The sequence below is a fragment of the Canis lupus genome, chromosome X (assembly GCF_048164855.1).
Source record: "Canis lupus baileyi chromosome X, mCanLup2.hap1, whole genome shotgun sequence".
Lineage (NCBI taxonomy): Eukaryota > Metazoa > Chordata > Mammalia > Carnivora > Canidae > Canis > Canis lupus.
The window spans coordinates 113,618,614-113,633,797 of record NC_132876.1 but is presented as its reverse complement, the minus strand read 5'-3'; the positions used below and the strand labels follow the sequence as shown (position 1 = coordinate 113,633,797).

At 41.1% G+C, this 15,184-nt stretch overlaps 1 protein-coding gene across 2 annotated transcripts; it reads right to left on the bottom strand.

Annotated features, from left to right (window-relative positions):
* Positions 1–1,875: 1,875 nt before the first annotated feature.
* On the bottom strand, positions 1,876–14,875 carry PIGA (phosphatidylinositol glycan anchor biosynthesis class A). 2 transcript variants are annotated; one of them, XM_072816198.1, is made up of 6 exons: positions 14,521–14,678; positions 11,581–12,360; positions 7,198–7,330; positions 6,290–6,422; positions 5,927–6,133; positions 1,876–4,198 (listed from the first exon to the last, which is right to left on the bottom strand). In XM_072816198.1, the coding sequence occupies exons 2-6, from the start codon at positions 12,296–12,298 to the stop codon at positions 3,932–3,934; spliced, it is 1,458 nt and encodes a 485-aa protein (XP_072672299.1). In that variant the 5' UTR covers positions 12,299–12,360; positions 14,521–14,678; the 3' UTR covers positions 1,876–3,931. The 2 variants fall into 2 exon arrangements, with proteins under 2 accessions (XP_072672299.1, XP_072672300.1); XM_072816199.1 differs by having other exon boundaries at positions 4,166–4,754; positions 14,521–14,875.
* Positions 14,876–15,184: the final 309 nt, after the last annotated feature.

The window sequence follows — 15,184 nt, the reverse complement described above, 5'->3', positions numbered from 1 at the left end:
CAGGCTCCATGCAGTAAGCCCAATGTGGGACTTGATCCCAGGACTCCAGGATCAAGACCTGCGCCAGAGGCAGATGCTTAACCACTGAGCCACCCAGGCGTCCCACCTACAAAAATTAGATGAGGAAAATCTAGGTCTCCTCTTTCATTCTGGGCTATATTCGATTTTCAAAATCTCTACAAACTATTGAAAAAAGCAAGCCAAAAAAAAAAAAAAAGCCTGCAAGAGCAGACTAAATAAATCTTACTTAATGCTTGATGCACAAAATGTGGGAGTTTCTCGTAGCACTCAGGCAAATTAGAATGACGACCTATGTGAGAACTGGCTCCTTACAGTCCGTGGAAAGGCAGACGTGTGAGCAGAGAGCCTGGAGTCACAGTGTACACTGCGTCCATTTCAGGGTATTACAGAACCAGGCAGATCCAGTGCTGTTCCCACTCCCGAGAACAGAGATCAACGTACAGCGTTTCTTGACCACGCTTAGTACCAACCTATAGCTTACTACCTAGAGAGTGCCAACGTAGAATCCATGAACACAAGCATTTTGGTTCTTTCCAGGTCTCATTTAAGCACACTCCAAGAAGCCAGTCTTTTACTCATGTCAGCCCAATGACATAGTTATTATAGGACGTTATTCAATCTTGTTTGAGCCTCAATTTTCATTTAAAGCATGGCAGTACTTTCTGTGATATATACCAGAAGAGTGGGCCATGAAGAGCTCGGCCTTTTAAAAGGGTCAAACAGATGTTCATACTATTTCTGAGACCATCTTTAACTACATTTGAGCATTACATTCGAGATTGGCACAAAAGGATCCCAAAATAAGGGGTTTGGGTCAGTCCACTTTTCTTCAACAAAAGAACCCTTTACTTCCAGGTTTTAAAAAGAGCAGCCTTGACAAGATGAAACCCTCTCTGGCACCACAAGCTTCTCAACCTCAGCACTATTGATATTTGGGGCCAGATAATTCTTTGTTGGGGAAAGGGTGTCCAGAAGCATTGTGGGATATGCAGCGGTATCTCCTCTTTCTGCCCACACCCCCACTCCCATCCAGGGCTAACAACCAGAAATGTCTCCAGACACTACCAGGTGTCCCCTATGGTGAAAAATGACCACCCTCCTCTTCCCCGATCCCCACCTCCCACATCCTGTTAAGAACCACTGAGCCATAGCCAAATATAAAGGATAAAGGAAGATGAACTCCTCAAAGTACTAGTGAATACAAATTAAATTTTGTATAGAACTTTAGTTTTTAGAATTTTTGCATTAAAAAAAGCCCAGCCAAGAGGAGGATCCGAGGAACATCTCGCCATATTCTTTTGGGAACGCAGAGAAGAGGCCTTTAAAAAAAACTCTCCAAAAGTAAACACAGACCTAGCATACCCTGACTTTGCCAAAAATAAGTTTTGGCATAAAATAAATCAGAACACACTAATGTAGAGGACTGCTTTCCACTGCTTCCAACAAAAGTGGTGGGAGAAGCTGGGCTTCAGTAAATTAAATCAAAATTCAAATTCCTCTTAAAACAGCTCACAAGATATGAAGTATAATTATGTAGTTCGCATACACAGTAGTTTCTAGATGTATTCATCTGTCTCACACGACAACTCCAGTGCAGGGAAAAACAGGGCTTGTTTGGATCAGAAAACAAAAGCACAATTCAACTTGCTATTCCATGAGTAAAGAGAGAACGTATTCTAGAAAGAAAAGATGACAGCGTAATTCATCATCTGAAGGACAGCTCCTGTTTTACTAGCAGACCAAGCAACACATCTAACTGCAGTGAAAGAGCAAGCAAATGAAGGAGGGGATGGGGGGAGCACCGTTCAACAAGTACAGAATATTCTGTTCACAAAACAAGACAAACTCAGAAAATTGTCAAAATGTCATTTTGGTCTTTATTTTTGGACATGTAGCATGTTTTCATAAATCAGTTTCTTATGTGCTAGTTTCTGTAATATCAAAAGAAATACAATATATTTCTCATAAATTCCTCATCACCGCAAGTTCACTTTCAAATAAATGTAAGTAGCAGGGTCGAACAATATGTTCCCACATATTGACCAGTGCAACACTGACAGTTACAAGTAAGGTATCCAGGAAGCCTGAAAAATTAAGATTTACTAGAACAAGCAAATTTACTTCCATTTGTCAAAAAACAAAGGAAATAATTTTGATTTGCAAATCACGTATTTTACATGCAAGAAGTTTAAATCCCATTTCCATCTAAAAATAAATGGCCATCTCGAAACTATGCTGAGAAACAAAAATGTAAGAACAAACAGTAGTATGCCCTTAAAACTTGCTGAATAGAATAAATAAAAACAAAGGTTACAGTTTCTTGCTTTATCATGAATATTGGCACGGCTTATTTCATATTTGTAGAAATCAGTGTCTGTGCATAAAAATACAGAGAAGATTTCATGGTTTGGGTCAGTCCAGTTTTCTTCAACAAAAGAACCCTTTACTTCCAGTTTTAAAAACCGCACTCTTGTGTTTGTGTTTTAGCACAAAACACAAATATTTGTTATGTACCGGTTAATAGGCATGTTAAGATACTTCTTAGAAAAGAAGTTTTGTGAATGTTGTCATTAAAAAAAAGAAAAACAATCCTGTACGGAATCCCAATACTGCCATAATCTACCGAGGGCACCACAAGCACCTCTTGCTTTTGATTTCACAGTCCTTTATCACAAAAGCCTATTCTAAGGAGTTCAAGGAGTTAATAAGACACACCATGTGGATAATTTGGGGTTTAAAAACCCATGGCTCTGGGCAACAACGATTACAAATAACAAAAGACATCCACAAAGAGACTGTGTTCCTAAAATTTTCAGACTCAATTTGCTATAAATAAAACATTCTGGGGTAAAGACTTTTGCACACTGACAATACTTCTCAGACAGCAGCTAGGCCACAAGTGAAGGGAAGTGACTTCTATCAAAGGTGGAGGGTAGCAGCTGATTTGGAGATGGCACACCTCGTACATTCTGCTCGGAAAACACGAAGGCATTTACAGAGGACTCAATTATACATGGAAAGATGTGGAGGGTTTCTCTGCACTATCATCAACAGTGGTATCGGTCCCTAGTATTTTAGAAGCAAAAAAGTATTTTCATAAACACAAGTTAAGATGAAGGCTCTACTTAGGAGGATGCATATGACAGAAGAAGTAAATAATCGGAGTCTGCCGACCATTTTTTTCCTGGCATTAAAAGCATGAGCATTTTTGGCATGTTATTAGATAGTTTGCCATTTTGTCAACTGTGACTATAATAAAGTGAGCCATCTGAGTGATAAACAAAGAGCATCTGAATGCGCCCCTGGTCCTTAACAGCAGGAAGTGTCTGGTTCAATATTCTACATATAGTAGCTGCTTAAAACACGCTAATAACCAATGGACCATTTTGCTCAAGAAACCTGCTGATGATACACTTGCCGAGGGTATCAGACAAATGTCTAAGAACACGACTTAAATGACTAAAACGTGTATGAACAGGACTCAAAATAGTTCATATCGTTGTTGTACTTCCCGAAAGAAAACTTGTAAACATCTGGTAAATGTCTAATTAATGGTAGAACATTTAAAATTGGCCAAAAAATGCCCAGAAAACATTTGGCCCTTCAGCACCCAAAGCTCCCAAAATAGAATGTTAAAACATCTCTGTTAGAGGGATTTCAGTAGTCTGAAAAATTTCATACCTGAGTGGCTTCAATGTTCTCTCCTACGTTTTAAGTAAGTGCAAGGAGTTTCTACACTCAGGAATTGCATAAGTGTTTATCTTTCCTCAAAATAAAACATTGAATGATATAGAGGTAGCATAACTTATTAAATTAACTTTAAAAAAAAGGAAAAAAAAAGCAGGATTATTTTCAATAGTCTTAATAGAACTATTACAAATGTGTAAAATCTTACAACCCAGGCTTCCTTCTACCTGGCTTTAGACATCTCATTATTCTCACCCCTTTTTTTACTGTAAGGATATTGATGAGTCCACGCGCCCTTTGGCCCTGTGGCATCTATTGCGACATCGATGATAGAATCTGGAGTCATCCATCTCAGGAAAAGGAGGAAGAGAAAGTTGAATACGGCCAACAAAGCAAAAATGTGGCCTGTTACAGGGCCACAGTGAGAGACGAGTCTGTCCAGTCGTTTGTCCATTGGCAACACAGCTTCTCCTGCCACGTGGTCGTACACCTGGCGGGAGAGAGGCCAAGAGTGAGCACTCTGACCCACAATAAACAACGACCTGCATGGACCAGGGATGTTTTAGAGATGCAAACGGAAGTCGCTTACATTTCGTTGTTGTTTTAGTAACGATGTGATTAATGGAATTAATGTAATTATTGCCATGTGATTCAACATTTATGGAGTGCTTATTCTGGACAAAATACTGGGCTAGACACCTCGTCACACAAAGATGAATATGCCATGGCTCCTGTCCCCTAGGGGATCACCATCAATTTTAACCAACTACAAGAATTCCAAAGTCCTGAGAAGTTGGAACCGCTTTTCGGGTCACCTCTGTCGAGGCCATGTTTAATTCAGCAGTGACTTCCTGAAGCAGGACTGGCCTTCTAAGATTCCTTGACTCGGCTGAGGAGCTCTCACCGCTAGCTGGCAGACATCAACCACCATCAGAGAGCTCTAATCTAGCGCGCTGCTGGGTAGAGAGAGGCTCTTCTTTTCCACGGCCACGTAAGGCCGTGTTGCTGAGTATGGATGGTGAGAGCATACAGAAACATTTCGTGGACTCCAAATAAAAGGAAGGGGGAAAAGATAGGGGAAATTTTAGTAGATGGCATAGGTCAAATGCTGGCAAACAAAAACAAAGTTTACTGCTGAGGACCGGTAGTAGGTGGCTTGCTTTTTTCAGGCACGGCTAAGCACAAAACTCAGAAATATTTTTAAAACAAAGATCTTTAAACATATGTTTCGAACACATAAGCGAGGCCAGCATTTATCTGTTTTCATTGCATTCGAGCATTGCTTGTGGTCATTCTCACACAGCGGACCTGTAAGCCATCTCCTTTTGAACTCAAGAAGGCTGTGACGTGCAGTGCGAGCTCTACAGGCCAGTGGCCTCTGGAAAGGTACAGGCTGCTTCCAGCTAGCTCTTGTACCCTCAAAACATCTGGAATACATTTCAGTCCAAATTATGCTGAGACTGGTGAATTAGAACAGTTGAGAGAGCATGTTTCCAGCATGAACTCCAATGTAATGTCTTCATCAATGTTCTAAATAGCATAGTTAAACTATGAAGGAGGAGCTGAAAAGGATCAAAATGGCCTGTGTGGAACAGGAAGAATTAAAAGAGCAACTACAAGTTCTCTACTGCCGCTCTGTGTTTGTGGTATTTTCAACATTTGTCATGTGCATCCTGCATCCTAACTTACTATGTTCTCCACCAGCCCAAAGATGCAAAAATCCTCTTCCCCACAGAACATCATGGTACTTAGCAAGGGTGATGCAAGGGTTTTGGGAAGTAGCCTGAATTCAACGTTTGCAAGTTTTAAAGTTGCCGCAATCAGACTAAGAAAAACCACCTACTTCCTAATAAACTGGCATGCTTAGAATTAGAAACAGCCTCAAGAAAATTTCTGAGAGTAGATCTTAATATCGGTTTGGCCTTTGAACAGTCGTGCCTTCTAGAAAACTCTGTAACTCCCTTATGCCTAATTTAATGAGAAGTCTTGACGGCATTGCTATTTTCAGATGTCAAATGCAACGAGTTGACTAGAAACTTAGCCTAGCATATACCAAAAGTAGTACATAGTGCATTTCTTTTCATTTGAAGAGACTTCATAAACTTAAGCAACAGAAAGGGTAAACCTATATATATATTTAAAAAAAGCAAACGTGTACACGAAACGCCAAGAATTTAGACACAATCTTCAAATACCCTTTGCTTAGCACATGACATACTTTTTCAGTTCTTTCTGCAACATTCCTCCAGGTGTAGAAAGTCTTTACTATGTTATGGATATTTTCGGGAGCTGGCAACGCTCCTGACTTCAGCTGGGAAATCGCTTTTTCCAAACCCTTGCACAAGGACTTGACAGAAGGCTCACACAGAATGATAAGATTTTCTGGAAGTACCTCAGGAATTCCACCAACCCTGGTACTTACCACCTTAAAAAGGAGAACAAGAACATACATTACACCATAATTCATATTTCAGGAAAATCAGCAAAACCAACTTTAAAAAGTCATTACAGAAAGTACCTGCTTATTTTTCAAAATACAAGTACAGAAACCCCAACAACGTAAGCCCTCAAAGCTTTTTACCTGTAAACCACAACTGGCTGCTTCCACAATTGCCATGCAGAATGCTTCGGTAAGGGAAGTATTAAGAAAAATATGTCCTTGAACTAAGACATTTCTAACATCCTTGTGCTCTAAGGCTCCCAAGAGACGCACTCTGATTTTAGAAATGAAAGAAGAAAAGAGAGGAGTGAAAATCATGCAAGAAAAGAAATATCATTTAGAAGCCAAGTGTGCTATTCATATTATACTTAGATTACGGCTGGTTCTAATGTTTGCCACTGCACAAGACTAATATCACCAAATTATGATCTAAAAGAGTCTTTAAAGCTGTTTGGTTTCAAACTCATACAGCTACCATATTTCTAACTTTTGTCACGCATATAAATTTCATCTTCTACAAAATTAGTTGGCATTTAGTGGAGATATTAATATACTTTGGTGAGTAAATATTAAAGAGTCATTTCTAAACAGAAAAAGGCCCCTTAAAATTGATGCTTCACAGCAAACACCTTTTTAAGTTACTAAGAAAGAGAAGTATTTGAATCTGTATGTACAGGACAATTTACATGATTTGGGCCATACTATTTAAATCACAACTCAGCAAGGCTTGAAAATCTACAAACGTTTCCAAAGTGGTTGTTCTGTGTGTGTGTGTGTGTGTGTGTGTGAGTTCATATGCATGCGCACACCTTCCAGGGTACCTCCAACCATTGCCCCTGAAAGTCAAATAATACTGGGCCAAAAAAAAAAATTGTGAAATTTTTTTAAACTAAGTTTTCCCATATTATATACATTAAAAAAAACAGACTTTGCATTACATTTTTACATCAAGTATACATAGGAGAAACAGCCCACTTAAAAACACATGTAACCAAAACTGAATTCAGGTAACATTTTCTCACCCAAGACAATATAGAATCCATCAATACCTGTCATGTAGCTGGTACCTTTCTCGTACTTCTTCCAAAATGATTCTCTTAGGTCCCTCTCCTCCAATTATGAAATTTAAATCTGGATATTTCTGACAGAGTTCAGGTATTATACCACTAAGCAAATCAGTCCCTGAAAATATAAAATAAAGTTGAATGTTGGAAATATTAATATTTAAACTTTAAAAAATTCAGCAGAACTGAGAAAACACTCCCTTTGAAAAGTATTAGCTATGCCCTCCTTAGGCAGAGAAGCTAATTCTCAAACCTTTCCTGCCAAGGTGGAATGTCCAAACTACCAGCGCTCTCCTAAGAGTTGCAGTTCTTAAAGTACATTGACATCCACTGTTACCCGATACATGGGTTGGTTATATGGGTTATGCTGTTTCGTTCTAACATAACATTCTTTGTCATTCGCTTGTGGTTATGCATCACATACTTCTAAAAAAGGTATTTGAGGTAGCTAGCATTTGAGTTAGTTTTCTACAGAGCCGAACAGCTGATCGGAGACCTAGGATTTGTCCCAGCCAACTTAGGAGCAAGCTCTTTGGTCGTAGGAAAATTTTCTGATAATAGAAAACGAAGAGACCAGATGTGCCTGAAGTCCAAGGTCTCTTTCAGCTACAAAATTTCTACCAGTCTATGTTCCATATCCCGCCATGCCATCAGAAAGGGCTAAGCAACAAAGTGTAACTGCAGCATCCGCTTTGTTGAGAACGCAGCTTGTACACAGGATCTTACAACAAACTCCACAGTATTAGCAAAATGTAAAAGAGTAGTCCGTCCAAACCTGCCATAGCCCACTTCCCTTGAATGAGAGTAAATGAAGGTGGCAGGACCTCGACTGACAGATGGTTATAATCCAGAGAACAAAAGGGTGCGTCTTGGTTCTTTTTTTTCCTTTAATGAAACACTTTCCTTCTAATACGTAAATACAACCCCAGGTAATATGAAGCAAAAAAATAAACCATGCCCTACCAGTCTGAAAGTGGCTATCCAAAGTGACAGGAATGTTGATACTTTTTGAGAATTTTGTTCATTAACAATTATAAATTGGACACATTTCAAAGTAAAAGTAAATGTAAAATAACCCAGTTAAAGTTTATTAATTCAAAAAATGCATATGTACACACACACAAAAATAAGAATTACACTTTTTTCTATCAATCTTCTCAAATACAGGCAGATCAATTATTTTTAAAAAAAGATGGTGGGAGAAGTAATTTATATGGGGTCATTTTTATTAAATTCAAAGTAGGGATTTATATAAACTCCGCCAGCATTTTCAAAATATAACTGCATTAGCAAACATAAGTTCACACGCAGCTTTTCTGAATTATGAAGGCTTCTCATTAAAATCTTAGCTACCTTTGTTTCAAGACAATTACCGAATCTGTCAACTGGATCTCTACATAAACCAGAAGGTGGCTTAATGACTTTTAACATTTAGCTACCTTTAACTCTTTCATTTTCTTTCTTTCCTTTCCTTCCTCCCTTCGAATACAAAGGTTAAGAACCCATTCTTCAAATGAAAAATGCAACACATAAAGAGTAAAAATCATAACTGCCAATAACAACTAACATTTACTGAGTGGTTACTACATCAGGCTCTGTCCTTTAAGTGCATTATGTCATTTAATCCTGACAACAACCTTATAAGAAATGGAACTGATTAAAATTAGTAATGATCTATAATATTATTCTAAGAATAAAAGGGTTTTCCCAAACAATAAAAGACATCGAAGAATCTAACACAATGGAACACAGAAAGTCTTTCAATCACCATAGTCACACAAAACAGACAAAGAAAAATCATGATTCAAATGGCTTTTAAAGCTCAGTCTAATAGTATTTTAAAGAATCTTATCAATCTATATATACCCAGAGGCTGGGCCAGAGGTGAGGGGAACAAGAGACCTTAACTCAAGAGCTGAACTCATGTTTGTCATCTCTGATACTTACTGTGTAACCTGAGCAAGTTACTTACCATCTCTGAGACTCAGTTTCTTTGTCTGTTACATGCAGATAACATCTACCCTACAGTGGTTGGGAGGGTCAAGTGAGGTACTGTACCATGCACAGGCTCTATCAACTGCAGAATATAAATGGAAGTTGTCATTACCACTATGGCAAGAAGCAGGGCATGCCTGCACACACGGGAGCACCATGAAAACCCTGACTTGAGAGCAAAACAGGCTTTTGAAAGAGGGAGGAAGGCAGCCAGAAAACCTGAGTGATAAGAACTGGGATTCATCCTCTCTCACTCAATACATGGCACTGGCTGGGCCTTTGAGAACTGGTTGAAAAGAACGCCTCCTAAGGAAATTAATTAGTTAACGATTAACAGACCATAAATACAGCTATTCACTTTTTGGCTACGGATGTGGCCATTCCTCCTGAGAAGGTTACTTTTTGCCTGTTGCCTGGCCACATGGAGAGGGTTTCGTGTTTGTTAAATAACTGACCTGGGAACAGGACAGGCTGTACCTTCACGCTGTGGCTGGTGGTTAGCTCGGCTGGTTAAAATACCATCATTAGTGAAGTAAAGGTAACAGGTTTAATCTTTCTACAAACAGTTCCATTTGCTCTGATCCTCAACCACGTGTGCATCATAGGCTTTCTCGGCTAGCTATCACACGAAGGTATACTGTGTGATTAAAAGAAAAACTAGGCATGTTTTCTAAGTTACAACAAACACATCACTGATATCCCAAGAGGGATTCAGAACAGAGAATGCTGGTCCATACATCTTGATTAAAGAATGAAAGCACATCATGAGAGCATGGCTTCACCCCACAAAACACAGTTCAGCAGTTTTCCCACAAACCTCCGCTTAAAGTGGATTGCTAGATCAACCAAGGCTCTGTTCCAAATGTAAAACCTACTGACCAAGGCCCACGTGTGGATTTTCAGGCTGCTCCCTAGCACACCCACCCGCTTCTGACCCCGTCACTGAGCTTCATGCTTACCAACAATCGGCTGCATTTGTCCACATGTTTGAAGCCAGTTACACTTGTTATTGCATTGGGTAATTTAGTTAAATAATATGTAAACTGACAAAATAAGTTTCCATGAAACTAAGTTGAACGATTTGAAAAATTCAATAAAAGAAATTTACAGAAAAAAAGCTCTAATGAGATGAGCTAACAACTGTATAACATCAGAGCCAAGTCAAAAATCCATTACTTCATACACCTTTGAGTGCTCACCCCACTTAAAAGAAACCCAAATTGACAACTCTAAGTTATGCTTTTCGAAGACGATTGAGCCAGAAAGTTAAGCAGCTCCAACCAGTGGACCAATACTCTTACAACTGCAAGCCGACACCAGACTATTGGCAACTCAGGGCACGTTAATAACATTCTGAATCAAACTCAAAACATTTAAGGAAGAGTACGTGTTATCTTTTTAATGGTTCCCTACTTGAAGTGACAATTTGACAATTTTGATTACTGGACAGGTTTTCAAAGACCATCCAAAGACCGCTTAGGTTCTGAATAACCAGACTGTTCCAGGCTTCCAGCAGACAAGGCTCTACGAATGCTACTGCGGTGTCCATTAAATGCTGCAGAGGCATCAAAAAAAAAATCCTCTTTGGTAACGGCAGACACTTATCAAATACCAACTGGCCTAAGTACTTTATAGGAACCATCACCGAACCCTCACAAGATTCCCCTTGTTGCCCAAATCATACAAATGAAAAAACTGAGACTCAGAGATGTTAAGTAACATGTCTTCAATCACACAATGGGATGCAGCCAGGATCAGACTCCAGGCTGTCTAATCCCCGCGCCTTCACCACTTACTTGCCTACGTGTTCTTAATAGCTCATCTGCGACTAAATGAAATAAGCAAGCTGCAAAACCTCAACGTGTGGAACAAGCTCATTGATTCTGCGGATATGCATAAAAGACAGGAGAGTTATAAATCAAAATATTCATAAGGCTCATTCCTGAAGAGTAGAGTTACAGCTGATTTTAGTTTTCACCCCTGTGCTTTCTTAGTTTTCAAAATACCTGCAATGAAAGACATAACTTTTGTCATCAGAAAGGGCTATATGGTGGGCTCAGCCTTTTACTTCTTATCACACATGCAGGGCTGTTTTAACTTTTAAAAAAGACCTGACCTATTAAACAACATCAGATTACTGTTTTTAAGTAACTATTAAATCATCAAAGGGGGGGCAGCATTCACCACCGTTCCAAAAATTTCTTTTTGGATATGTAAGACAATAATAGACCTTTCTTTGCTACATTTAATGCAGTAGTCATAAGACCATAAAACAAAACGAAAAGCCAAACAATCATTACATTCAAGTATTCAACAGCTTTCTATGAGAAAAAAAAAGTCTGTGCAGTGCAATTGTAGCTATCATTTCATTACCTTTTCTGTAAACAAGTCTGCTGACAACAACAATAGTTATTATACTATCATGCCTTCTAAATGGGTCTGGAGTGAAGTCAGTAGGATCTACAGCATTAGGAATGACGGACACTATTTCAGGATTCAGTGCTGCTCTTAGCACAGTGTTTTCCTTACTAGTATAAGAGACACAAATTATGTGGTTTGTGTCACAAAGAGACACAGTTAGAAGCTTGTTTGTAAGCACCGAGCTGACATCAGCAAATCCGAAAAGGGAATGGTCCGTGAAGACTGTCTGGAGCCCCATTGTCTTGGCGTGGAAGAGGGCATCATGGGCCATGGCAGAAAAAGAACTATGTGAATGGATTATCGTGACTCTCTCCCGAACAAATATGTACCTGAGCAATGGCAGACTGTGAAAGAGGGTCGTGGCTGTAGATTGGTTGTACATGACTTTCAGAGGCAAGTAATAGACTTTGAGGCCATTAGTGAGGTAACGGATGCCTTTCCGATTTCCGTAAGCATGGGTGACAATTATGACTTTGTGCCCTCTTTCAATCAGGCACTGAGAGAGCTGGTAAATGTGGCTTTCCACGCCTCCCATGTTAGGATAGAAAAAGTCCGACACCATGCATATATTATGGGTACGGGTCCTATATGCTGAGAGACTTCCAGGGCTAACACGGGGGAGCACAGATGAGCGAGGCTGGCCATGCCCACCTCCTCCTCTATAGGCCATGCTGAGATGGTTTAGGCATTTGTCCTTAGAGCAACTCGATTAAGATTTGTGTCGTCTAGTACCTGAAAAAGAGAGTAAAACAAGATCTCAGCTCAGAGACAAAATACATTACGTTTTCCAAATCCAGATGTAAACAGTTTTATGCTAATGTAAATCTGCTAGGTTTCCCCCTAAAAATGAAAGTAAGTGACTTGCTTAGTACTTGCTTAGTACTTACTATGTGCCATACAACAAAACTAGATTCCACAATGCCCTTATATTTTAATTTTGCTTAAAAAACACTGCAACACATAATTTAAAAAAATGAGTTTGTTATGTCACAGTATATAAGAATGTGCTCTGCTAGCAAACCAGTTCATTCCAGTAATTAAATACATGACTCTTTACAGAAAGTTAGCCAGCCCTGCTCTAGAGCTTAGCCACTGACCCAATGAATCTCATACAATTCTGCTATTTACTTTGTGGTTTAAACTAAAATACACCTGGAGCTAGAACTTTTTTTAAGAATTTATTTATTTATTTGACAGAGATCACGAGAGAGCACAAGCAGGCAGAGGGAGAGGGAGAAGTAGGCTCCCCGCTGGGCAGAGAGCAGGAAGCGAGGGTCGATCCCAGGAAGGGCCCTGGGATCATGACCCAAGCCAAAGGCAGTCGCTCAACTGACTGAGCCACCCAGGCGCCCCTAGAACTGTCTTTTTCAAGTACTGCCTACAGCACATGCTGCAGACATTTATCTACATTTTCCTCTTCCTTATTCAAGGCTGGTAATAAGCTGCTCCTTTCATGTTCTTAACCTTTCTTTCAGTTATGGAGGCCTTTCTTCCAGGAATATCCCTGTCTTTAGTTCGAAGTTAAAAGACAAAGGCTCAATTCAAGATGGACCCGATGTGGGGCCATTTTCTACATCTAAAGGAGGAAATATGGATCTCAGGGGTCTCCTAGATCCTCCCTCATCAGCAGAAAATGCTCACTCGATATTCAGTACTATTACAGATTCTCACTTTTAAAGCTAAAAATAAAAAATAAAAAAAAAGCAACAGAGTGTCTTGGAAAACCAGTGAAATCTTCCTCAGATTTACAAATGAGATTTCCACACTTCCAGAAACTGAACTACACAATGGAAAGCGATCCTAAAGGTCTGATTTTCCGATTTCACTTGTAAACGCAGGAAATGTAAATTAACTGCCTGTATAAACTCTTAATTCTTGGCAACGAAGTCATCTATATTTTAAATCTATTCTCAGAAATACTCAATAAGTGTTTTTTGACCTGAATTTACTATTTAAGATTCAAGACTACCAAATATTGAGATTCCTCAGGTCTGTCCTTTTAAGTGGTTTCAGTACATTTTCTTACTGTGGTTTGTCACCTAAACCTGAATTTCCAGTTGTACTCAACTTAAAAAGGTGATTTAAAAAAAAAAAAAAAAGGGAGTCAAGAACCACATGAATTTATCTGAAGTTCTGTCATTAACCTGCAAACGTTCTGAGGCGCCTGCCTACTTCCACCGGGTTATCACGCCTAACATCTTTATGGCGTAAAAGCTCAACAAATGGAACAACCACAGAATCTTAGATTTTAGAGCCGACAAGAGGCTTGGAGATCCAGGAATACCTCGCTTGCTTTACAAAAGAGAAGCCAAGCAAGTTGAGCGATTTGACTAAGGTCTCCACCCAGCCACTTTAGTGACAAATGCGAATGGCCGTAAATTTACAACCATCCAGAGCCAACGAGTCCCCGGGGAGTCAGCAGGAGAGGCTCCCGAGGAGCCTTAGGGAGACCTCGCGGGGGCTTGGGTCTGGAGGACGGTGCTTTCACACCCACCCCCGGGGCAATGCCCCAGCTTCACTCTGAGAGGTCACCGGGGAGCGCCAGGGCCAAGGGAGGGACGACCCCGCTCAATCAACGACCCCGTTGGAGTCAAGCAGGGTCTCGCCAGGCCCAAAAGGAGGAAGATAGCCAGACCGTGAGCAGGGGTCTGAGGCTGGGGGTCCGGGAACCCTGCAACCTGCCCGCCTCAGTCTCCGCGGCACCGGCTCCAGCGCGGCCGCCACAGCGCACCCTCAGCCCCACTCGAGTCCGGAGGCTCTCGCCCCCGACTTCCGAGCTTCAAAGCCTCCCGGGCTTTGCCCCTTCCATCGCCGGCCACACTCCCACGGGTGCAGCCCAGTCCCATCCGGAAGCGGCCGAGAGTGCCGGCGCAGGGTCAGACGCGCACTTACCGGCAAGTCCCATGGCCGCCAGTGTCCGGACCTCCCGCGGCTGCGGCCAGAGTCCCACCCCGCTGCCCCGAAACACCAATCAGAGGCGTCCGCGCCCGAGCGCCGCGCCCCCGAGGCGGCCAATCAGAAAGGTGCGCTGGAGTCACGTGCAGGAGCACCGCTCAGTCTCCACCTTTCAGCGCTGGCTGTAACGTCAGCGCGCGTAGGCACATGTTTTCGCAATATTCGGGGAGACTTGTTTTTCTCTGCATCGAAAGTAATACTCCTCGGTTGGACTTTTTATATGAATTCTTAGGGTGGCGAACCTCTAGAAACGGGCCCTGGTCTCTTCTTACACAAGCAGCCTACCAGGAGCCTTCCGGAGGGTAAAGTCAGAAATCCCAGCGTGACTCGCAGCGAGTCTCTAGGGCTGCTGGGAGTTGTAGTCTGGTGGCCTTCGGAAGCGAAGCTGAACTTAGAAAACTCACTCCCAGGATGCACCGCACTTCTAAACCTGAATTTTGCAGAAGGTCGGGTGGTTCGCGTCTTGGTTGCCTAGTTACAGCGTCCCCTTTTCTGGAAGCCGGTACTCTCTGGCTTCGGATCGGACTTTTGGGGCGGAAGGCCACCCGGGTCGTGGTGGCGCTGTGTTTGTGATTATCTGTCACAGCAGAACCGTGCTGCT

Bases quoted from the DNA above. Each gene is read 5' to 3' on its own strand.
- PIGA (XM_072816198.1), bottom strand. From the start codon at position 12,298: ATGGCCTATAGAGGAGGAGGTGGGCATGGCCAGCCTCGCTCATCTGTG. The intron at 6,134-6,289 runs GTAAAAAGCTTT...CTCCTTTTTAAG, and splicing joins CAGCCAGTTGTGGTTTACAG to GTGGTAAGTACCAGGGTTGG. The intron at 4,199-5,926 runs GTATGTCATGTG...CTCTCCCGCCAG, and splicing joins TTGCAGAAAGAACTGAAAAA to GTGTACGACCACGTGGCAGG.